Source organism: Lithobates pipiens, unplaced genomic scaffold, assembly GCF_037356315.1.
Source record: "Lithobates pipiens isolate NorthernLeopardFrog02 unplaced genomic scaffold, aLitPip1_a1.2 Scaffold_16, whole genome shotgun sequence".
NCBI lineage: Eukaryota > Metazoa > Chordata > Amphibia > Anura > Ranidae > Lithobates > Lithobates pipiens.
The window spans coordinates 610,648,447-610,674,519 of NW_027507748.1; the positions used below are offsets into that span (position 1 = coordinate 610,648,447).

The 26,073-nt window shown below is 40.4% G+C and overlaps 1 protein-coding gene across 1 annotated transcript in view; it reads right to left on the reverse strand.

Moving 5' to 3' along the window:
• The window catches only part of ATP8A2 (ATPase phospholipid transporting 8A2), a 1,022,388-nt gene that overhangs the window by 574,006 nt on the left and 422,309 nt on the right, over window positions 1-26,073 (reverse strand). Inside the window, exon 25 of the mRNA XM_077484049.1 lies at window positions 6,529-6,701. Coding sequence (XP_077340175.1) covers window positions 6,529-6,701 — 173 coding nt within the window. The remainder of the gene's footprint in view (window positions 1-6,528; window positions 6,702-26,073) is intronic.

The window sequence follows — 26,073 nt, forward strand, 5'->3', positions numbered from 1 at the left end:
ATTTTCTGACTGAAGTTTCACCTAGAGGAGCTTAGAGGATCAGAGTATAAGGGTGGCCATCCTCTAAGCTTTAAAGAAGCTTAGAGGATCAGAGTATAAGGGTGGCCATATAGTATAGAAGTAGTTTTATTCCCATTGAGTTAGGTCTAGCATGGCTAATATTTAGGCCAGGCCAACAGGACAGTGGCCAGAAAAGTATAAGATGCATGTGTTGTGTGAGTGCCAAGCACAGTTGGATGCCATGTACATAAGGCATCTTTTGGGGTGTGCTGGAAGATTCCTCCCGTTTTTGGACTGTGTGTGCAACCTAGTGTTTGGGTTGTGAACCTGTCCTACATGCCTGCAAATAGGGTGAACTGATTTCTTCAACACAGTGCCAGATCTCCCACAAAGGCCAATAGGGCAGTTAAGCCTGTCACTGAAAAAAAAGATAAGCAAGCCTATCAGTTTTCATTTCTAGCCACTGGTATATACCATCAGAGCAGTGTTCTTCTGTCATCATGAAACACATTCATATTGCCTGAAGCTGCATGTCAGTGATCTCTGCTACATTTCCGTACATCCTATGAAGAACGATTGTGCAAGAATAAAAATCAATTTGCCAAAATTGGTGTCTGTGATTCCTTTCCAAAAGTAATGAGGATATTGGCAGACATGTGCAAAGTGTGCTTAGCTGTTTGGGAACTTGGTAATAACCTTTGGAAAGATCAGTTCCCCCGAAAATGTCACAGACTCACGAACTGAGTATTCTCTTGGTGGAATAATGAGCTATACCAGCAAAAATAAGAGGACTGCTTTATGCCCAAAAAAAACTCTTGCAATATCTTGTGTGAGTAAAAAGTCCCTTGGCCTATGCTTTTACAATGTAATTCTATTCTGGGTGGGGCACACAATTTGACATCACTACGCATGTGTGCTCTATGGTGGTGGTGCTCTATGGTGGAATGTGATAAGTTGTTTTTCTTCTGCTGCTTTGTGAGTACATTGTGTTTACAATAAATGTGGATCTATTTTACAGGACCAGAGAAGAGGAGGACCGGGGTTGATTTGTGCAAAACCATTGCACAGAGAAGGTAAGTATAACATGTTTGTTGTTTTCATTAAAAAAAAAAAATAACCTTTACAAATTTTTTAAGTGGTCACAAAAAGTCATTATTACACATTATATAATTCTAGTGGACTTTTACATAATATATTACAGCCAGGGTGGTAGACTTAAGTTTATGTTGATATTGTGTTTGCTTTGTATTTACTATTGTATGTGCATTATATTCACTATCCGTAAAGGGATACCGCTCCACATTTATTTATGTATAAATGTAATTCTAGAGCCGAGATGGGGGAACACATACCAGAATGTAAGTAAAGATGTATACTGAGGACTAAACATGACACTCAGAAAAGTTTATCTGGTTCACTGGAGTCAGGGGTGGAGGTGGCTGGAGCTATTGTATCAACTATACTTACAATTGACAGTAGTGTATTGTAGGGTTTTTGCTATGTTCTTTAGTGTTGGGGTTGTGTATTACATTTGGGGTCTAGTGCAGCCTAAATCCATTTTTTGGGGCACCATAAAAAAAAACTGAAGGGGTGACATAAAGACATTAATAAGGAGTTGGGATTCTCCATAAAACAAATTTTGTTTGACCACAACAGATGTGTGCCAGTCTGGATTAGTTTAAGGGACCCACCTCAAGGTGGACTTTACAAGCAATTTGGCTTCAGTGCAAAACCATTGCAAATCTTTCTGATGTCTCTTGTACATGAGATGTGAAAAGACAATGCCAAAACACATTTCAAGTTCTGTTCCGAAGACCACTATTTGTTCCGGGTTGAAATGCATTGGGGTATTTCCATACATCAAATGGCTTTTTAAGTGAGAAATATGGGAACATTATATTAATAACACTCTAATTGTACACTAATAGACCATGTAAAGGATTGTTGTACTTTTCATCAATATTTGCCTTTTGCATGTACCAGAGTCTATATTTTAACATTTTTCATTTTTCTATGATGTACGATTATTCCATCATTTTGTGTCAATAAAAAATGTATATTTTTATGTAAAGATCTTTTCTGTCACTCAAATTGCTGCTAAAAAACCCCATGGGGAGCTTTCTTGAATTTTTGTTTTAAACACATTTCAAGTAGTTATATCAGCAGTATTTAAAAAAAATGTGATGCATATATTAGTACAATATTGGCCTGAGGTTGGATTTTTGTCTTTGCCTAAAGTTCTATAATATGACATTTTCAAAATATATTAAAATCTTCACACATAAAAACAAAATATCCAGCCTCTCCTGTTTTCAGCATATCATATGTTACAATAAGTACAAATGCATAATTAAGTGCAATTAAATGATTTATATTCCGATTTCATAAATATATAGTCAAGAAAGTGTGATGTGGCATTATAGTGATTAGTTATTTAGGTATAATGCTTGGCATTGATTCTCCAGGTGAGCAATGAAGGAGTTTATTTACTAAAACTGGAGAGTGCAAAATCTTGTGCGGCTCTGCATAGTAGCCAATCAGCTTTTAACTTCAGCTTGTTCAATTAAGCTTTGCCAAAAAAAAAAATCTGATTGGTTTCTATGCAGGAGCAGCACCAGATTTTGCACTCTCCAGGTTTAGTAAATCAACCCCAAAATGTTTTCACTTATTATGTCATGTATATCCCTGACTATATTAACTTGCATTTAAAAAACAGGTCTGCAAAGTTGCAGCTAAGATATCCAAAGACATGAGAAGATCACTTGTTTGAGCTGAGTCAGGCAAAATTCTCATGTCTATGTGTACCCCTGGTGCTTCTGGAGCAAACAAGGATTAGTTTAGAAAACATAGTTTAGTTGGTAACGTTTCCTCTAAAATAAGATGCTACATTTTAGAAGCAGGGGCTGGCAGGCTTGGAGGATCCTCCAATAAGCCCTGAGTATGTAGCTGAAAAATGAATGGCAAACTACCTAGTGGGGGACTGCCATTATTGACACATTTCTATCTGTCATTGTAATTGTCATTCCTGTCAATATCATACCTGCCTCTGTAACAGTTGTTTAACCCCCAGCTATGTCATTCCAATCAATTCTCATTGCACACACAGCAACATTGGCAAATCACTCAGTGGCGTGACTAGGGTTGATGTCACCTGGTGCGGTAAAACATGGTGTCACCCATCCCACTGCTAAACATGGTGTCACCCCACCAAATAAAACTTCAGTCGATCGTCATCAAGGGCAGCGTGTTAGAGGAGTTGTTGAATGGATAATACACAGGATTTTGTAGTGAAAGAGCAATTCAGCATACTTCTGTCATATGTCAAAGAGGGAATGATACAGGAGAGACTTTTCCCTTTACTCAGTGTTATTAGCACAGCTGGAGAAAACCTGTTTAGTATTTTGAAAGAGAAGTTGGAAAAGATCTTGAGTTTTGTTACCATTACTGGCTGCTCATTTGATGGTGCTGCAAAGCTGAGTGGGGGCTACAATTGAGTACAGGCCCACATTAAAAGAATGTCATGCAATTCAGTCTATATGTGATCCTACATTCACTTTCTTAATTTAGCGATTAGTGATTAGTGATGTCACAGTAAATAATTTTTTCATTTTATTTCTCAGAGTCATACAAATGGTGTTCTGTTCGGAACAGGCCTGTTCTTAGTATCATGATCATTAAAAGCTCCCTAGACTTTGGTGATACTAGGTGGTGGAGCAAACCAATAACGCTGTTTATCATCTTTGACAAAGAAATTAATAGCTACATCCTAAAGAAATTACAAAGGGGTTAAAGGTCTACATTTTAGTTTAAAATGTTGTGGGTACAGTTTAAAGAGGAAGTAAACCCTGATGAGTTTACTTCCTCTATCATTCCCTGCAAAGGTAAAGCATAATGGACTACTATGCATGTACTATGTGTCACTTACCTGACACAGGAGCCAGGCGAAGTCACCGCTGTCCCCTGTAGTCCGGCGCATCCATCTTCTCGGTGAGTCTCGCCGCTCCGCCGCTGTCATTCGGCGAAGCCACAATGACGTCACTCCCGCGCATGTGCACGGGAGCCGCCACGCGGGGCATAGTCGCCTTTGACAGTGCTGCGCTCAGTCCGCCTGCACGTCGATGTCTACGGTGCATGTGCCGTAGACAGCTGTGCCTGTCTTTCGGCAAATATCTCCTAAACCGTGTAGGTTTAGGAGATATTTCTTGGACCTACAGGTAAGCCCTAATCTAGGCTTACCTGTAGGTCAAAGTGTGTTGTAAGGGTTTACAACCACTTTAAGAGCCCAATAACTCTCTAAATATGCTAAATGCACAACTAACACACGACTAAATAAATACACAACTAATGTCAGCATCTTGAGGACTGGACAAAGCAATGATTTCAGCTCATTACATTGGTCATCATCAGAATCATACCTAGCGACATTTGCCTGATAACATCCTTTACTCTCACTAGAGAGATAATGCTACAGTCTACAGAATTAAAGTATAACTAAAGGTACATTTTCTAGTTTTGTTTTGGATAAAGTGGAGATGGCTTAGAACACCTGAGTGTTTCTTTTGCGGTCTGTGCCCCCATTAACGATGTTCATCCTCTCTATTTGTCCTGTTTACCATTATCATTAAAAGTAAAAGAAATTACCCAAATTTTGGGCTGTCCCCAGAAAAGTAATAATGGGGAAATCTTCCAATGGGGACACTAGTTCTGGTGACCTGGCGGTCCCCAAGGAATTCCCTTAATTTACAGGGATTTTCTCGCACTTCTGTTTGGCTATGGGACAGGAAATGTAGGGAAATTACTGCAATGGGATACAGATGGTGAAAAAAAATCTGACAGGGGATATAACCCTCCCTTGCTATATTCAAAATGAAAACAAAGGTTTTGCCTATAGTTCTACTTTAATTTCAACAGCTTGAAGAGTGGGTATTCCAATAATTTCAGTTCTGTACCATTAGTCATCATATTCTTTATACTTAGTGACACTTGCTTGAACAACTCTTAATTGACCAATTATTGTGTTATATATGTAGTTTTCAAGTCAACTGTTTCTTCACGTTTAAATATATTTTGGCGCACAAATATGTAAAAATCAGACAGGGTCATTTTTATGATTGTGTTATAAATACTTTGCAAAGCACTTTGTAATAATTTGTGGTATCAGAAATAAAGGCAATGTTGTTGGGAGAAGATTGTAGTTGTATTGTGTTAAAAATCTGACAGGTTGGGGAGGTGAGCCATCTGACTTAACTATCTCTGGTGGGCCCCTGAGTCCCAGTCTGTCCCTAGCCAGAAGTATCTGTATGCGTTTCCTTCATCTCTTTCCATGTACATAAACCGTGATCAAGGAACATATTTATTCCCATAACTGTGCCAGCAGATACAGGTGTTTTATGATTGTTTAGTCAGATCTGCACATCCGACTTTCTTGAAAAGTTGAGACAGACTATTTGTTGCAAAAGGTGCTGCCATAGATTATTAAAGGAAAAAAATGTTGACCCCTCTGTAACAACCATCCCTCAGCATGGCCTAATTCCGGTAAGGTTTCAGACCTCACACAGCCCTTGGATCACTGCAAAAGCTGAACTAGAGGGAGGATACTCACTTTTCCAATGCTCCAATGCCAAAGCCGGCATAGTTACATAGTTGGTGAGGTTAAAAAAAGACACAAGTCCAACCTGTGTGTGTGCTTTAATGTCAGTATTAGATTGTATATCCCTGTATGTTATGGTTGTTTAGGTGCCTATCTAATAGTTTTTTTTTAATTATCTATGCTCCCTGCTGAAATGTCTACTTGTGGAAGAGAATTCCACATCTTTACCGCTCTCACAGTAAAGAACCCTCCACGCAGTTTCGGATTAAACCGCTTCTCTTCTAATTTTAGTGAATGACCACATGTCTTTTTAAACTCCCTTTCGCTGAAAAAGTTTTATGGGTGAGGTGCAAAGTGGTTATCTTTTTCCTGGAAATCCTTTATAACAAATACACAGGTATTTGCACGTTGTACTAATAAGCTCTATTCCCAAGAATATACCGAAAGCAAATAAAATGCCAACGTTCAAAAGGCAGCTGTCAAAATATACATAATTAGTAAATTTCATCCTTCTGACCTGTCCATTTTCTTTAAAAGGTCCTCATGACACAAGGCTGTTTAGCAACGTTCCTGTCAACCATCACAGTCAACAATAAAAAATACAAAAAAGGCAAAGCACCTTAGCTGTCAAGAAAAGGAACATGTCCAAGAGAACTTAAATAAAAATACAGCAGGAAACATAAAACAAATCAACATCTGGTTACATTGTAGTTTTCCAGCTCAGATTATCTTAAGTTTCTGTTTTGTTCATAATAAAATGTTCCAGTTACATTCTTTTTTCTTTCCTTTCTGATTTGGATGTCAAGCATATCTGTGCTACACATTTGCCTAGCAAACTGTTTTACAAGGTACTCTATGATTTTTACAGCCAGAGCTCTAGATATAAGCAATTTTGGAATACACACTGGCAGTGGCAGAAAATAATGAATTTTGTGTACCTGCAGCAGATGACAGCCTTACAAGAAAGTGCCAAGTCCAGGAAGCACTTACGGACTTCAAATGAAAGTGCGTACTTTAACGTCTGTCCATCAATGATGAGAGCCAGGTCATTTTCCTTTCCAAGTAAATCTCCCAGGTTATTGCAGTGGTTTGTTAAAGTTTCTCTTATTGCCTATAAAGAAATCCAGAAATGTCAATTAAATTACACATAATTGATTTTGATGGAGTAAAAGTGAAACACCTGTTATTGGGCTGGCTAAATATTAATTGAGAAAAGGGTACCAAGGCCAATTCAAAGACCACTGGAAGAATGTTCTGAGATGACCAGTGAATACCTAGAACTTTCCATGGGATTCCCTAGTGAGGCGATAGGAAGCTGGGGCAACATTTCAGAAGCTGCCTTATCATAGTGGAAATTATATTGAAACTACTTTCATTTTTAATCGCTAAAAATTAGTACTACCTGCAGAAAACTGCAATATTTGTGCTGTGCATTTGATGACTTACTGTGTTCATAACAAGGACCAATCCTGCTTTCTGGCTTTTAGAACTGGCCTTGCAAGAAATAATACATCTACTTTTACAAGTTTCCAGATCTAAAATATGAACAGCGTTGTTCAGTGTGTGGGAAAACTTAGTTTTTATACATAAAAGATAGACTAGAACCTTGCAACATTTCTTCAATATCAATAATACCCATCAAAAACATGTGTCGCACAAAAAAATGTAAGCATTCAATTATTTTTTCTGACTTATAAGTAGATCAGGATGTTAATCTCATGACAAGGAAACAGATAACCATTCTTGAACATGGGTCAGAGTTGGGGCTCACAATGCTATGGTCCTCCTGACAATCGATAAATCAACTGCTATCCCTGTTATTATGTCACTGTCACTGTTGGGTTTTATTTATATATATATATGAATATGAATATGAATATGAATATTTTTCACTCCAATATCAGTTACCATTTTTGACACTTGATTCACACATATGCTGTAATGGTGGGGCTTAGAGGGAAAGGACAGGGCTCTGTAGCTATATGACATATTGTTGACCTCATTTTGTTTTCCTATCTTAATGTGTACCTCTAGAAATGTTAATTGTGCCTACACAGTACCCCGAACATGTACTTTTATCTTGAATTTCCCCTAAAACACAGCAGAATGCTTCCTGTGCCTAGAGCCTTATAACTGTATATCTGCAGTGTGCGATATCTAATGCACCACTGTGTGTGACTGCTAGGAAGTTTGGAGAGAGATTTGGCAGTGTCAATACTGTACTGCTCACTGTTCTCCTTGCTGGAAAGGCAGCTGTACTGAGCACTACAGACAAGCATCTCCCCGCTACCTTTCTGTTTCATCCATTTTGAGGATCTGTGCTATCTTAACCTCTCCTGCTGCTGCTCATTTTGCCTTTCATCACTCATGGGGGGAAACTCTGAAATGAGAAAGTAATCCTCTGCTTCTACCAGCATGATCATCTGACCAAAGTATGGTAAGTCAGTAATAGGGAAAATATCTACAGGGGGACCACAGGCAAGTTTCAGTCGTTAGCTTCATTATGTAAGCTAAAGCTGTTGGTTTGGAGTGGTGCAGGGATACTGACATATATGATGGGTTGCAGTGACATAGATGGTCCAAAAACAGATCACCTGTACTAAGTCGCTCTCAGTATTCAAAGTCAAAAAGATATGACTTGAATGCAGATGGATAGACAGATAGACACATAAGAACTACACTGCTGTTTGTTGTTTTTGACTTGAGTGATTTTCTGCCATTTCCTGTTATAACAAGTCTAGACCATAATCATTCCTTCAACATTTCAGCCTTTAAAGTCCACAATTCCGTCAGCCTGAGTGATAAAGTTTCACATTCACTTGCTTTCTTTTGATCACTTTAAAACGCTCAGTGCTAATTTTGTTCTCTGTGTTTTCCTTGCACTGGGGAAACTTCTAAATTTCCATGCTCTGTGTAAACAGTTTAATTTTGCCAAGCAGCCTATGTTACGCCACTGTAGCACACTGTTGTAAATCCATGTAAAAAGAGTATAATTTGTTGACAGGCAAAGTACTGGAATATCCTGGAGGAAAGATCCTGTGTGGTCCCAGCTGTGCAGTCAATTTTGGAAATCAAATCACCATATTTTAAAGATTTATCTAGTGTTCAGAGACCCCTTGTAAGATGTAAAAGTTCACTCATGAAGCGCTTACACATTGCTTGTAGAAAAACTGCTAAACGGACACAAAAATTGGATTATGCAAAATAATTTGTTCTTACATCATCAGAAAACATGTCAGAAGTTTAGGATCTTATCACAAAGAATTTACTTAGTACGAAGGTGGCCTAGTAAGGAGTAATGTTGACCAACACACAGATGACATCCTGTACAGGAAAACTCTTAGAACTCTGAGAACTTTTCCAATTATTTCAAAGCAAAGCAAAAAATATTCACAGTAGCTTAATTTTCTTTGTGCATTACAGAATGATTAACCACCTGTGCATGTTTGGTGATGAATATCACATACATTTTTTTCTTCTTGTTGGTATTTATTAAAGTGGAAACTGGACAAACAGGCAAGATTTTTATTGCAAAAGAGACATGCTTTGTCTCTTCGCCATTAAATTTACTCAACTACCTGTCCACTCCTGTACAGTGAGGTGCATATGCACAGCTCACTGTAGAAATTTGGCGATGTCGAAGCTGACTGCATGCACAGGAGTAATGTCCCCCCCACTCGGTCATCGAGACCCAGAAGCTGGCTGCTCAAACATGTCAGTGGCCAGAAGGGAGCTCTGGGATGCCACATCACTGGATCCAAGTTGGGTATAGTTCCGCTTTAACAGTATTACTCCTACAGGGTATGTTCACATCATATGGCTAATGCATTCCTATTTCCTAAGACAAACAAGGAGAATATCCATGTGGCCTATGTGTTCAGTTCACATCAATGCACTTCAGTGGTGTATGCTGAAAAAAGTTGGAAATATACAATGATTTTTCATCACAGCCATTTTGTCGCCCACAGCTATTAAAAATGAAAATATCATCTTTGAGTGGCCCCCATCTTGCTGGCCTACTTTGGGGGAGAATGGTAATAGCTGTTCTACACTCTATTAGCTGAAATATGCTTCCTGATCCCCACTCTTCCACCCATCCCATTTAAACTACAAGTGTGTATTTGTGGGGAGGACAGGACACGATATACTGTAGACAATTTTGAAGCTATGCTGTGTGGCTTCATTAAGTCCTAAAGTAAAGATCATGGAAATGAGCCACCAAGTGACTATCTCTTAAGAAAGAAAAAAAAAACAAGGTTTGCTGGGAAATCACCTTTGTTTTGCAGGGGTCACATTTTTGTTAACATTTCACTTAAATTTAACTTATTTCTTTACAATGTATACAAATATTGCTAGTGAAGCCTGAATAAATTACTATGCTCACAGCAAGAATTGAAATTGAACACGTAAATGTCCCTATGGGACGGAGAATTTGCATTGCTTAATGCGTTCATGGGCATGCTGAATGATAACGACAGGGGCATTGTTTTACAACATGAGGCAAGTAGGACTGAAATCCACTTCCTGGATTTGAGACTTCGAATTGTGGATGGTGATATTAGCACTTCCACTTATTTCAAGGAAACAGACAGGAATGGCTTCATAAGTACTAACAGCTGTCATTATAGTGATTGGCTAAAGTCTGTCACTAAGAGACAGTTTTTGAGGTTGAGGAGGAATTGCACTAATCAAGATGACTTCTTACAGGAGGCCTCTATTCTCAAGCAAAGATTTTTGGAGAAAGGTTATGAGGTTCATGAAAAAAAGAAGAAAAAACTCCGCTAAGGTGAAACATAAAATAAATAAAGAATCGTGTGTGATACTCTTAACCACTTTCAGACCGGACCATTTTGCTGGTAAATGACCAGAGGTCTTTTTACAATTTGGCACTGCACTGCTTTAACTGGTAATTGCGCGGTCATGCAATGTTGTACCCAAACAAAATTTGCGTCCTTTTCTTCCCACAAATAGAGCTTTCTTTTGATGGTATTTGATTGCCTCTGCGATTTTTATTTTTTGCGATATAAATGGAAAAAGACCGCAAATTTTGAAAAAAAATGATATTTTCTACTTTTTGTTATTAGAAAAATCCAATAAATTCAATTTTAGTCATACATTTAGGCCAAAATGTATTCAGCCACATGTCTTTGGTAAAAAAAAAAGTCAATAACTGTATATTTATTGGTTTGCGCAAAAGTTGTCACATCTACAAACTAAGGTACGTTTTCTGGAATTTACGCAGCTTTTAGTTTACGACTGCCTATCTCAGTTCTTGAGGTGCTAAAATGGCAGGGCAGTACAAAACCCCCCCAAATTACCCCATTTTGGAAAGTAGACCCCCTAAGGAAATTGATAAGTGGCATGTTGAGCCCATCGAATATTTAATTTTTTTGCCTCAAGCGATTGAATAATGACAAAAAAATAATTTTTTTTTTTTTTTTACACAAAGTTGTCACTAAATGATATATTGCTCACACATGCTATGGGCATATGTGAAATGACACCCCAAAATAAATTCTGCTGCTTCTCCTGAGTACGGGGATACCACACGTGTGGGATTTTTTGGGAGCCTAGCCGCGTACGGGGCCCCGAAAGCCAAGAACCGCCTTCAGGTTTTCTAAGGGCGTAAATATTTGACTTCACTCCTCACTACCTATTACAGTTTTGAAGGCCATAAAATGCCAAGATGGCACAAAACCCCCACAAATGACCCCATTTTAGAAAGTAGATACCCCAAGCTATTTGCTGAGAGGCATTTTGAGTCCATGGAATATTTTATATTTTGCCACAAGTTGCGGGAAAATTACAAACTTTAATTTTTTTTTATTTTTTTTTCACAAAGTTGTCACTAAATGATATATTGCTCACACATGCTATGGGCATATGTGAAATGACACCCCAAAATAAATTCTGCTGCTTCTCCTGAGTACGGGGATACCACATATGTGGGACTTTTTGGGAGCCTAGCCACGTACGGGGCCCTGAAAACCAAGAACCGCCTTCAGGTTTTCTAAGGGCGTAAATATTTGACTTCACTCCTCACTACCTATTACAGTTTTGAAGGCCATAAAATGCCAAGATGGCACAAAACCCCCACAAATGACCCCATTTTAGAAAGTAGACACCCCAAGCTATTTGCTGAGAGGCATGTTGAGTCCATGGAATATTTTATATTTTGCCACAAGTTGCGGGAAAATTACAAACTTTTTTTTTTTTTTTTTTTTCACAAAGTTGTCACTAAATGATATATTGCTCACGCATGCCATGGGCATATGTGAAATGACACCCCAAAATAAATTCTGCTGCTTCTCCTGAGTACGGGGATACCACATATGTGGGACTTTTTGGGAGCCTAGCCGCGTACGGGGCCCCGAAAACCAAGCACCGCCTTCAGGCTTTCTAAGGGCGTTACAGTTTTGAAGGCCATAAAATGCCAAGATGGCACAAACCCCCCCCAAATGACCCCATTTTGGAAAGTAGACACCCCTAAATTTAGGGGTACACTAGTGAGACTAGGTAATAAATGGCGGGTGCCCTGTTATTACAGTCACAAATGACACCCGCCGGGTGATCAGGGGGTTAAACCTTTATTAGGTAATAAATGGCGGGTGCCCTGAAATTATAAAAAAATAACTAACCAACCAGCGTCACCTGTAACAGTTATATGGTGATCACTGGTGAAAGGGTTAACTAGGGGGCAATCAGGGGGCTTTATGCGGTAGTATATGGGGGTCCCTGGCGCTATAAAAAGTTGCGGCGAACCTAAATACCTACCTGCCTAACTAGCATCACCTGTGACACTAATACAGCGATCAGAAAAATGATCGCTTATTAGGCTGGGTTCACACTGGAGCGATGCGGGAACGCCACGAATCCGCGGCGGGTTCCCGCATCGCATGCCTCCCGGCGGCAGTTCACACTGCCCCATGCGAACTGCTGGGAGTGTCAGTGAAATAATGACACCCCCAGATCAGTTCGCATATCGCAGTGCGATCTGCAAACTTGGATCGCATGGTGTGAACACCCATGCGATCCGATTCTGCTGCGGACCAAAAAAAGGGTCCCGTGCGAGTTTGCGGCGGGTGCGGTGGGTGCGACACGAATTCAGCCATACTATCTGTATGGCTGAACTCGAATCGCACAGAGATCGGATGTGATTTGCACTGCAGTGCGGTGCGAATCACATCCGTTCTCAAACCGCTGCAATGTGAACCCAGCCTTAGTGACACTGGCGACGGGGGGTGATCACGGGGTTAAACCTTTATTGGGGGGGTTAGGGGGGTACATTAGAACTAAAGGGGGCTAACCCTAACTGCCCTAACAGTTATTACAGTCACAAATGACACCAATGCAAAAAAAAAAAAAAAATGCAATTGGTGTCACTGTGACTGGGGGGGCAGGGGTAATTGGGGGGGTGATCGGGGGGTAAAGGGGGGGTGTGAGTGTGCCTGGCATGTTCTACTGTATGTGTGGTATGTTGGTGCAACTCACCGAACCTCTCTCCTCGGTGCCGGAACGAAAAATACCGACACGGAGGAGAGAATACATCACTTCCTCTCCTGTGTTTACATTACAGGAGAGGAAGTGATGTCACGGAGGATTTCCATTCGTCGAGAGCGATCGCGAGGGGGTGGCCATGAATGAATGGCCGCCCCCTCATCCCGGATCGCTCTCGAAGGAATGCCGACCGCCGCAGGTACCGGGGGGGGCCCGATCGGGCCCCCCACCCGCGGGCAGGCAGGGACTTATATATACGCCCATATGCCTGCCCGTGCCATTCTGCCGACGTATATCGTCGTGCGGCGGTCGGCAAGTGGTTAAGAATGAACGTTTAGCAGCAGCTTCACTGTGTCACATAAATACAGAAAAACAGAATGAAAAATAATAAGCCGCGCTTGACTCACACAAACATCTAATTGTGCAAAAATTGAAATAAATTTTGAACCAATATTAGCAACTATATATAGATTAATATATGCCTATATCGTGCATAGTAAAAAACACAAATACATTAGTGGCTCAAACCATACAACTTATTCCTTGCAATATGAAATTCCATTTATATAAACCTATAACAACATGGAAAAAAGAGGGAAAAAAAGCACCCAGTGTATAACCAATAAGTCCGTATATATGACCCACAAGGAACTAGTTTTCAAAAACTGTGAATGAAGTCCTCCACAAATCTAAAACCTATAACAGAATAATATGTATACACTATAAATAGTCAAAAATTATAATATAAAAACACAACTAAGTGAATAATAAAAATGTACTCTATAACTCATACAATAATCAAGTGTACAGAAAAAATATATATTTAAAGTGCTCAAAAATTATATATAAGCAACAGTTCCTCATAAAGACGTAGTAATGAGCATAAGTGGTAAAGTGCACAGAAGTTTTGTGAACAATCAGAAATATTATGAATAAAGTGCTCAGAAATTATATATAAGAAAACAGTTCTTCATCAAGATGTAATCGTGGGCATAACAGTCCAATAATCATAAGTGTTTCTTCTCAAGAAATCCTATGCAGGTACAAGAGAGAGAATTTCCTTCACCAACACCGCGCTGATAAATGGTAAAAATGCGCGCTTACCAAATCCCAGAATCAGAAAGGCATTTGATATCAGAAATCTTAGGGGTCATCACACAGGGACATCACCTCGTTTTCACGTGGTTGGACCATTCATAAAAGGCGAGCAAAGACTCCCATAGCGTAAAACCGTAAACCAAAATCTTTTATTCCATAATAAAAAACATACAAACATAAAGGTCAAATCAGCGTTAAGAAAAGCCGGCCGGCAAAGCGAACGCCCAAATGTCACGTGATTTGCGTCAAGCACGTCAAGACCACCCTACGTACGTTTCGCCATATGTGGCATCGTCTGGGGCATGGGCCATCCATATGAGACATGCATATTTCTTTACTAGAAAAATGCCAGTCTCTGCAAGGGCATACAGTAAACAACTGTTTTGTATGTGGCCTGTTCACACTAGAACAATGGTGGAATGAGCAGAGAAGTGCAGTGTGGAAATCTTCGGATGTTCAAATTTACGAATTTATGAATTGCAATCATAACGAATGACCCCAAAAACTAAAAAAACTAATTTTAAAACGAAAACGAACAAATTTTTCGGCAGTGCACATGCCTACTCACCACCTGTTCCATGTAACATTTTGGCATTATAATCATTTTTTATCCTGACAATGGTCATCTTCATGAATAGAGATAATGAATCTCCACAGTAGGGACACACAGCAAGAGATTGTAACCTTCTCTACTCTATTCAAAACTAGGAAAAAAGACATTTTGGCTTTAGATATACTTTAAAGAGGCATTTCTCAACATTCTCAAATTATATACCCCTTTCAAATGCCTTTACTGAGATCCAATTACCCCTTAAAATTAGTACATCTATTACCAGTTGCTACTAATAGTATGTACATGTTTTCCAAACTATCCATTATGCTTTCAAATTACTATCATACATAAATTATTTTTATGTATGTTTTATCGTTTGCTAAATCTCTCTTACAGCCAGGGCCTGGACAAGGGTGGGCAGTAGGGACAGCTGCCCTGGGTACAGCAGAGCAAGGGGGCAGAGAATGAACTTAGGGAAGTACACCCATTCTACAACATGCATTAGTAGTGGGAGAGGGGCGCAGTTTCGCATTCTTGCCCTGGGCACTGGATGGACCTTTCCCGGTACTGCTTACAGCAAGCAGTAATTGGTCACATTCACCAAGATCTCCTTCCTCATTATGTCTCTGGGAAACATAAGCAGGATCAGAAAATGCCTCTGAGCTACTCCAGTGAGATATCCAATACAGCTGGCTCCTAAACTTCTCCCACAGTCCAGCACTGTGGCCACCCGAAGCCTCGCTTCTCTCCTTCTCCACTCCGTGGTGTCGGCATTGCAAGTTTGGGCACCCAGCTGTGACAGCTTGCAGCTTCACAGCCTGGTGTGCACTGCGCATGCGTGAGTCACGCTGCACGTTCTGTATGGACGGCCAATATTCTGGAACCTGTGACATGTACCAGAAGATTGCAGAAAGGGAGGGGGTAGAGGAAAACTTCCACTTGGCGCTGCGGTACCATGAGTGGAAGTGGGAGCTGGGTCCCTGTCGAAACTAGGTATCTGTTCCCCCTCCCCCCAAAAAAATGACATGCCAAATGTGGCAGGTCAGGGGGTCATGAGTCCTTAAAGTGGAAGTTCCGCTTTTGGGTGGAACTCCACTTTAATATGAATGTTTAAAGCTGGCTTATGGTAAATGAGTTTCTGATGATGTTTATGGAAATGTAGTTTAAATTTTACAGTTAACTTCCTTTGCATCTTCTGAAAGAAGACGAAGTAGCAATTGCCACTGTCATATTGGAACCACCGATTTCAAAGCACAGTGCCCAGTACCACTTTTGATACAAAATGGCACATAAGAGAGCTAGCAAAAACTTTCATATACAGAGCTTTGAATTAAATTACTTCTATCATGTTTTATATGTTTTTGTAACAAGTTTAGAGGCCTGTTAAAGATTAAATAATGACCTGATGTATGATACCTTTCCTCATTTTCAATCAGGAAAATGTAACCTCAAGCCTAATTTTCCCTCCGCTTACTGGAACCGTGTGAGAACAATTATATGAGTTTACTGTAAATTAGTCACCATGCAGAGTGAGAATAAAAGACTAGAAATCTGATGGTAATTAACTTTGGTTTTAAGCTAAAATATCACACTGACGTAGTGAATGAATGAATGAATGAAATACTTATATAGCGCACAATGCGAACTGAATCGCCTCTAGGCGCTGTGGCGAGCTTTGATCATCTGCTAAAAGAGGAAGGTCTTGAGTTTTTTCCTAAAAGCCAGGTGATTTTCTTCCAGGCGGATGTTGATTGGTAGAGCATTCCATAGCAGAGGCCCTTGGACAGCGAATCTCCGATCACCCTTGGATTTATACTTTGGGCTTTGGGCACGAGCAGGAGGTTTTTGTTGGCTGATCGAAGACTGCGGTTTGGTGTGTAATGATTTATTTTCTCCATTAGGTATTGCGGAGCTTCTCTATGCACGCATTTGTGGGTGAGGCAAAGGGTCTTGAACGTGATCCGATTTTTTACAGTTAGCCAATGTAAGCTCCTCAGTGAAGGAGAAATGGATTCCCAGGGTTTTTTTCCTGTTATCAGCCTTGCCGCCGTGTTTTGGATCAGTTGTAATCGCGCAAGTTGATATTGTGGTAATCCTATGTAAAGCGAGTTTGCGTAGTCCAGTCCTGAATTAATGATTGTTCCAACTACCACTGCTTTGTCATTCTTTGGGATAAAAGGAATGAGTCTGCGAAGCATGCGCAGTAGATGGTGAGATCGACTGACTACAGATCCTATTTGCGCATCCATTGACATTTGTGCGTCTAAAATAACCCCGAGACTCTTCGCTTTGGTCTTTGGGGAGATAGTCTGCCCAAAGACGGTTGGTGGAGACCAGGAGGTTTTGGTTGCAGGCTTATGATTTGTGTGTAAGATAAGAAGCTCTGTCTTTGATTGGTTCAGCTGGAGGGAGTTGGTGGTCATCCAGTCCTCTATTGATTTGAGGCAGTTTTCAAGTTGTTGTTGGTGATCTTTTTTTCCATTGATCCGGAAATAAAGTTGCGTGTCGTCAGCGTAAGAGTGGAAGCAGAGATCTGAGCATCTGATGATTTGAAGAAGTGGGCGAATGTAAATGTTGAAGAGAACGGGTGACAACGGAGAGCCTTGAGGGACTCCGCAGGTGACTGCCCGAGTTTCGGAGAGGAATTTTCCTAGTTTCACTGTCTGTGACCAATTTCCTAAGAAGGACGCGAACCAATGGAGATCTATGTCTTGGACTCCGGCTACTTCTGTGAGGCGGACGAGTAGAGTATTGTGATCTACTGTATCAAACGCTGCACTTAGGTCTAGCAGTACGAGGAGACACGGCTCTCCGTCATCTGCTGCTTCGAGGGCGTCATCCCAAATCTTGAGGAGAGCTGTTTCTGTTCCATGACCCGGGCGGAAGCCTGATTGCAGCGGGTCCAGGAGTTTGTAAATATCCAGGTGAAGTTGTAGCTGATGTACTACAGCTTTCTCCATGATCTTAGAAATGGTGTTGAGGCTTGTAATCGGCCTACGGTTGTTTGGATCCTGAGGGTCCAGGTTTGGTTTCTTGAGTAGAGGTTTGACAATGCCTTGTTTGAGGATGCTGGGAACAATCCCTTCGTGGAATGATCGGTTTATGAGGTGGGTTATGGTTGGAGCCACGATGTCGGAGCATTCTTTCAGTAGTTTTGTGGGGATGATGTCAATAGGTGAGGTACTGTCACGCAGTTTATTAATGATGTTTTTTGCGGTGTCTACGGTAATTGGGGATAGTGAAAATTTTGGCGGTTACGGTATGTTGGTGCGGACATCCTCTTTATGTATTTGCTGGCTGAGGTTGGATGTTTTCTTCTGACAAATTGTTTCCCTGATGGTTTTGACTTTATCGATGAAAAAATCCGACAGTTTGTCACAGTAATCCTGGGATTCGCTTTCTGGGGGTTCTAGGCACACCGGATTCATTGATTGATTAACCAGTTTAAACAGTTCCCGTGGTTGGTTTGCGGCCGTTGAGATTGTATATGAGAAGTGGTCCTTTTTGGCTTTGAAGTAGTAACACTGACATGTATGATTAGCTTGTTAAAGGAGAACTCTGCTAAGCATTATGCATTTGCAGTGATTACACAGCACCAATGCCACTGCAGGGAAACAACAACCATTTCTGTAGGAAAATGTTTGCTTTGTATGTAGTCAACAGTGCACTAAACTACATATACATTGCAAAATTAGAAAACAAAAATGTGGTGCTTTTGTGATCCAATAGAAGGTGCCCATTGTGTGCTTTATCCAATACAATGGTACAGACAAGGATTCCACTGACTTGAATTTCTAATGAAATTGATCAAACAAAATCACCCAGGTGCAATAAAAAAAAAAAAAACAATAACCCTGTTTGGGCCTTCAAATATTTCCAACAGTCAAACACAATTTAAAAAAAATGAATATACACCACCCCATCAGGTTAATGCTCTTACTGGTCTATAAGAACAATTTCATTGGATAAGTATTGGACAGTATTTACTATCTAGGGTAGGCTTCAAGCAGGACTTTTATATTTCAGTCTATTTATTGGGTTTAGAGATATGTTACACTGTATGTATAGAATACAATGTTAACAAAGGATAAACTTTTACTTTTATAGTTGCCCTTTTTAAATCACACAAATATCAAATTTCTCTGAGAGTCCGGAATTAAAAGTTCAAGGTTTCAATTAACACTACCCTGAATGTTGTAGCTGTAGAATTAGTTTTGCAGCGTTTTTATTTTTATTTTTTTAGCAAAACTATACTCTCACAAAACCTTATTGCTCAAAAACACTCATAAATGCAGAATAGCCAAGTTTTTCTGTGTTTTCCAAAGTTTTTGAGTTATTTTTAAAGTTAGAGCATTTTTACAGCTGTAAAACTTCTCTCAAAACCCACTAGTTCTGTTTTGGGGTTTTTCCAGCCAGAAAACACTCATAAAAGCCTATGTGTACATGGACACATAGGATAACATGCTGGGGAGTTTACTGGCTGTAGAAAAAAAATGCCTGAAGCCAAAAACAGCAGCTGTAAAAACGTCCACTGTGCATGATGCCTTAAGGTGGTACAAGCATACCCCACTTTTAAGTACACAATGGGGTTTATTTACTAAAGCTAGAAAGTGCAAAATCAGGCTCACTTCTGCATAGAAACCAATGAGCTTCTAACCCCAGCTTGTTCAATGAAGCTTTGGTAATAAAACCTGGAAGCTCATTGGTTTCTATGCAGAAGTGAGCCTGATTTTGCACTTTCTAGCTTTAGTCCAAATGCTATCAGGACTCTTATCAGATAGGCACTGGGGTTGATTTACTAAAGGCAAATAGACTGTGCACTGCAAGAGCAGTTGCACACATTTTCCTCAGAGAGATTGGTGAATGTGGTGTAAGCTTCACTTTTTAAAGAATATCCAATCAGGTGCAAGGAAAAAAAATTTTTTTTTAGCTTGCACATGATTGGATGATGGAAATCAGCACAGCTTTACCACATTTACTAAGCTCTGGGGAAAATGAGGGCAACTGCACTCGCAGAGTGCACAGTCTATTTGCTTTTCTGTTTCAATATGTTTATTGAAAATTTGAATAAACAGGAATAAACAAGAGACTACCATCTGCTCCTTGTGCGCCCTCGCAGGGGCTACAAAGCATGAATATGAAACCAAAGGGCCAACCATCACATTATACTTATAATAAACACAAGAAAAGGAGGGAAAATGAGTAGGGGATGGTATCGAGACTGGCTCCAGAACCAGGCAACTCGTTCCCTCGTCGTTTCCGGAGGGCAAGCCCTTCTTCCACTACCCCCTCCTACGGGGGCCAGCAGTATTCGTTAGCAATGGGAGAGATTACAAAGAAGAGTGAAGAGAGATAGGAAACAAAAGAAGAAAAGATAGAGAGAAAAGAGGGGGAAGGAAGGAGGGGGAAAGTTTGGGTGTGGGCGCCTCGCCAAGAGGAGTTAGACCAAGCCCAGGCATGCAGCTTGGAGCGCGGGGAATTCATAGGAGATCCATGGCTCCCAGATTTTTTGAAATTTAGCAAAAGAATCATGAACAATACTGGACATATGTTCCTGAAGTAACATTGCAGTCATGCTGGTTTTAACCCCTTGAAAATCTACCCGTTGGGACTTCTAGGCTTGGGCAATGGTCCGCTTGGCCGCTATAAATAAATAAGTAGCCAACTTCTGTTGAGGGCCCCGCAAACCAGGTACCGGCAATGTAGGAGAGCTAGCTTAGCATCCCTTCAGATGGTTAGGTGGAAAAGTGTCTGCAGCAAACCAAAAATCCTAGTCTATTTGCTTTTATTAAATCAACCTCATAGGACCCATATTTGGTGGTAATGCCTAGGTTCTGGATTAGAATCTTGAACTTGAATTGTTCCGTGACTGGGTTCAACCTACCCAAATCGCCATAATCTGTCTTATTTCAGAAATTTGTTAAAGAAATCTTTAAACATTTGAAACAATTTCGACTGCCACAATTGCAATTACAAGAAAGTGGGAACAATCAACTGTGTCCAGGGACTGTTAAGCATAAATTGAACCGGATTATAGTGAACGACAAACTCAAATGTATGCTTAAAAATACACAGAGCAAATCTGATAAAATGTGGGATCCATGCATACAATACTGGTTGTTGGAATTTTGAGGCCGAAGAGAAAATTACCCCCCCCCTTTTTTTTCTCCTCTCTCTTTTCTGCAGAAACATAACACTTGCATCTCTCCTTGTTTGCCTTTACTCGCCTTTCTTTGTGTAAGTGTAATTGGAAAATAGAATTCCTTTCTTCATCTTGTTTCGAGCCAGTATTATACTTTGTTATTCTAAAGAAGTGCAAAAAGAAGTGGTTGACACTAATGTAGAAACAGAATCTTGCTGGTATAGATATATCTTTGAGACATGAAAATTATATATGTTTGTAACTCTTCTGCCAATGACTTCAATAGACAGACTGAATTATAATAAAGCTGCACATACAGTACAGTAAGCAGCACTAACAGCTTTAACGAATGAAATAAAATTATTAGGTTATAATTTATAATCAGCAATTAAAAGAAAAAATATGGCCAAAGCTTTTTTTTGTCCATACTTTTGTTGTGAGTCACAGGAGAGCACTCCTGTGAACCAAGAATCAGCCAACAGAAGGCTAAAGTCCACTGCCGGCTGACATCACAGAGCCACTCCAGGCTCTAGAAGGATCCCGACCATATTGTTGGGAATCACCCAGCTGCCTGATGGACAGCGAATGGCTGAGAGCCGTAACCAGCTGCAACCATTCCCTCCCTGAGGTTTTTTTTTTTTTAACAACCCCAAACCTCTCCTTTTAGAACTACAAAAATGTTTTTTAGTTTAGATCTGAGTTTTTTATTTAAATAAGCCTGTGAAGATTACAGGACAATGAATGCCAAATAATTAACATGTTACTAGTGTTTGAGGAGTGTGAAAAGGGATCACCAATGAGAATAAGGAAATGTAAACACTAAAATATCTCTGGCACAGACTGCTCTCCTTCCTTCTCTGCCCTTTTCAGCCCCATTTGCGGCCCAGGTGCAACAATGCGGTAGTTCAAACTCCTAAAGATGTAAATACATGAAACCACACTGTGTATCTAGCATAATACTGGACTTATTTAATCATCAGTTTAATCAGGGGATTGGCGAAAAGACAGAAATAAACATCTATAAAAGCCAGAAGATTACAACATAATAATTGACTAATGATGACGTAAACAATTTAGTAAGAAAAAACAAATGATAACAAACAGAAGACGGCAGCTGTGGCATCAGTAAAATTCTTAGCTAATGTAAACATGCTGTCAAACAAAGTAAGCAAATTTGGTCATACATACATTAGGGTGGGTCCATTGAAAACTGACATCTTAGTTTAGGTTGACGCCAAAGGGTTCAGTCAACTGTTGATTTTACATAATTCATCTGGATCCTAGCAGGGAGGTCTTTCTTTTAAAATCAGTTTTGTGGCACATCCCATTGCTTTATGTCAACCAATTTTACTTTATTTTAATGGACAATACTATGTGATGCACATGGCACAATTGTTTGGCATGACTATGGACAAAAAAAGCCAGGGTAGAGGTGGACAATGTAAGGCATAGACCAGTTGACTGCATACTCAACTGAGAAAGCCCCAATATTTATGATAACACAGCCAATCCATTCAAAAAAATTTATAAAATCAAGGTAAAACTCTACTTGTTCCTTATGACCAAACCCCGCATATTACCAATATCATTTGCAGTGGTGGCTTGTGCTCCACCAGTAGGGGGGCGGCAGACAGACCTGACCATGACCCATGCGAATCCATGCATCCAGTGCCCTGCATGAAGATTAGGTGGCCAGACGCATGCATAGGGGGACCTGGGGCGGTGCCCCTAATGGACAAGCTGCCACTGATCATTTGTGATGGTGGCCTCATTACTTTTTTACATGGTAATTCTCTCTTAGAGGTATACCAATAACTATAAAAGCAGAAGGCATTCTTGTAGTAATTCATCATGTAGGAGAAAATGGCTTATCAATATTTTAAGCAAATATACTAGTGAAGTCTTTGGGGTTTATTTACTAAAGGCAAATCCACCGTGCACTGCAAGTGCAGTCACTGTAGATCTGAGGGGAAGATCTGAAATGAGGGGAGATTTCTATCATTCAATCATGTGCAAGCAAAAATGTTGTTTTTTATTTTCCTTGCATGTCCCCTTCAGATCTACAGTGACTGCACTTCCAAATGCACTTGCAGTGCACTTCTAGGGCACAATGGATTTGCCTTTAGTAAAGAAAACTAGGGCTGAAACAACTAATCGATGAATCGACAACTAATCGATTATGAAATGAATCTATTACTATTTTCATAATCGATTAATCGGCCAATAACATAATGGGGTTAAAAAAAACTAAAAAGAGCCCTTTATAGTACAAATAATCGCTACTGTAAATATTACTTTCACAGTTCTACAGTAAAAAAATAAACCCCTTACACTAGTGATTATCTGCTTTTTTTTCTACTATAAAGGGCTCGTTTTAGTTTTTGTTACTAAACGTCTTAGACCTGGTTCACATCAATGCGTTTTATGGTGCTTTTTGCAGAAATGCACTACAGTTCACATCTATGGGACACGTTCACATCTGAAAGGGTCAGGGACTTAACTTCCCTGGCGGTACGATTATTTCAGATTTTAGGTGCTCAAAGCGGTACAATTATTTTGCATGAACATGTGGCGTTTTATATTGTAGTCCTGTAATTCTTAGGAATAACTCACTTAAATCTGTCCAAACCAGAGTCTAGTAGACATCCCGGGTATGATAAAGTTTGAAAAATTGAATCATAAATTATAATATAATAAATAACTATAAATAACTATACCAAATAATAATATAATAAAAAATGCAATCAAATCAAAAACACTGAGGCCGCGTACACACGGGCGGACTGTTCGCCCAACTTTGTCCGCTGAACAGTGTTTGGGCGGACAGTCCGCTCGTGTGTGGGCTTTCAGCGGACAGTTTCAGCAGACAGTTGGACGGACAAGGTTTTTCGGAAATTCCGAAAAACTGTCTGCTGAAACCTTGTTTGAGCGAACAGTCCGCCCGTGTGTAGGCTTGTTCGTCAAACAAAGTTGCGCGCATGCTCAGAAAGGATTTTCACGCCGAAAGCTATAATGCAGTGTATAGGACGTCGTATTTTTCGTCCCATCGTACGTGCCGTTCACGTCATCGCGCACGGTTTCAGCAAACTGTTCGTCCGTCGTGTGTGGCCATGTCCGTCCATGCTAAGTTTGAGCGGACTGTTTGCCGAAACTGTTGGACGGACAAAGTTGGGCGAACAGTCCGCGCGTGTGTACGCGGCCTCAAATTTGCTCAGTTGCAGAATTGTCACTGTCATTACTTTTCAATATTTGATGACGGATCTCCCCACAAATCACTATCGCTCAATTCTGCGAGTGATTCTAATTTATTATCGTTGTTTTCTAGCTGGTCTAAAATACTTTTTGATGTAAAGGGACAGTTTTGGTTGCTATGAACAATCTCCAGTTTCCAGGCATAAAGAACAGTTTTTATAAGATAAAACTGCATGCAGGACACTGGACAGACCACTAGGGACAAAGGGGATGTGAAATAATTACATACAGCAATGTAATCTGTAAGATTACATTATACTGTATGTAATGTGTGTGTTTTACTTTTTGAATTTTGCACGGTTCTCCGTCCCCTTGTGTCGCAACGTTTGCAGGGAAAGGAGCTTGGCTCCGTGATAGATCGAGCGATAGAGCTCGCACAGCGGGGGGACATCGCTGGATCTAGGGGACAAGGTAAGTAAACCTCTCCCTGCATTCAGTGATGCGGTTCCCGAGTCTGGCTCGGGGTTACCGCTTTTGGTACAAAATTTCCACCCCGAGCCAGACTCGGGAAAACCGCCAGGGGGGTTAATGCACAATAGTGCTTTATTGGTTCAATATACTTCAATGGAGAAGCTGCAGAAAAGCATGTAATGCATTTTTGCAGCAATTTTTGTTTTTTAATCTGCCCAAATAAAATGCAAAAAATGCAAATTGCAGTAAAATCACATGCGCAAAAATCAGAATGTACAGCAAAAAGCACTGCAGAAGCAGATCAAAAGCAAACTGCATAGGTTTGTACCGAGCCTTATGCCGGCCACACAGATGAGAATATTCAGACGAAAAATCTTTGTACATTCGCTGAATGAAAGAATTTTGTTTGAAATTTTCACTTGTTTTTAAAATTCTGTTTTTAAAATGAATAATTTCTGAATGAAAACCTCATAGACTGTCTGAAAATTTCTTTGACTAAGGCCGCGTACACACGGGCGGACTGTATGGCCTACTTAGTCCGTCGAAACACATTTCAGCGGACAGTCCGCTCGTGTGTGGGCTTCAGCGGACTTTTTCAGCGTGCAGTCTGGCGTACTAAGAATTTTGGATTTTTCGAAATACTGTCCATCATACTTTGGTTTCAGCGGACAATCCGCTCGTCAGTAGGCTAGTTCGACGGACTAAGAATGGCGCATGCTCAGAAAGGATTTACACGGCGAAAGGTTGCATTGCTGTGTATTGGACTTCCTATTTCTAGTCCCGTCGTACGTGCTGTACACGTCATCGCGCAAGCTTTCGACGGACTGTTTGTGCATCCGTGTGTGGTCAAGTCCGTTCATTCGAAAGTAGGACGGACTGTCCGTCGGATTGTATGACGGACTAAGTAGGCCATACAGTCCGCCCGTGTGTACGCGGCTTAAGAAGTTTTCTATTATTTGCAAATTTTCCTGTCACTGTGGTTGAAAATGAACTTCAATTTGACCCACATTTTTTTTATGGTTATTAACCGATTAATCGAAACAATAATCGGCCAACTAATCGATTATGAAAATAATCGTTAGTTGCAGCCCTAAATAAAACCCATAGAGTCTTAGTTTAAAGTGGACCTTGGGCCAGGGCTTTTTTTGAGCAGGAACTAGGGGAAACTCAGTTCCACCACCTCTGGCTCAGGTCTTCTGCTCCCTGCTCACCACTATCACTTGGTAACATGGAAGTCCAGCTTCTGCATTTAGAAGTGATAGCTTATCTCCCAGTAGCTCCCACTGAGTGCTGGACAGGGACAAGGGAGATCCAAAACAGGTACGCAGGATTCAGTACAGTCACGGGCAGGAGAGGGTGCATGATAGACTGAACCCTCTGTGGTCTCCATTTTTTCCCTAGTGACCAGTTGTTGATGCTCCTACTGCATGATCTCCCTTGCAAGTGACTTTAGTATAGAATAGTATGCTGGGAGGTACTACAGTCGGATAGGTGTTTCAGCTTAATATTGCAACAAAGGTAAGACATATG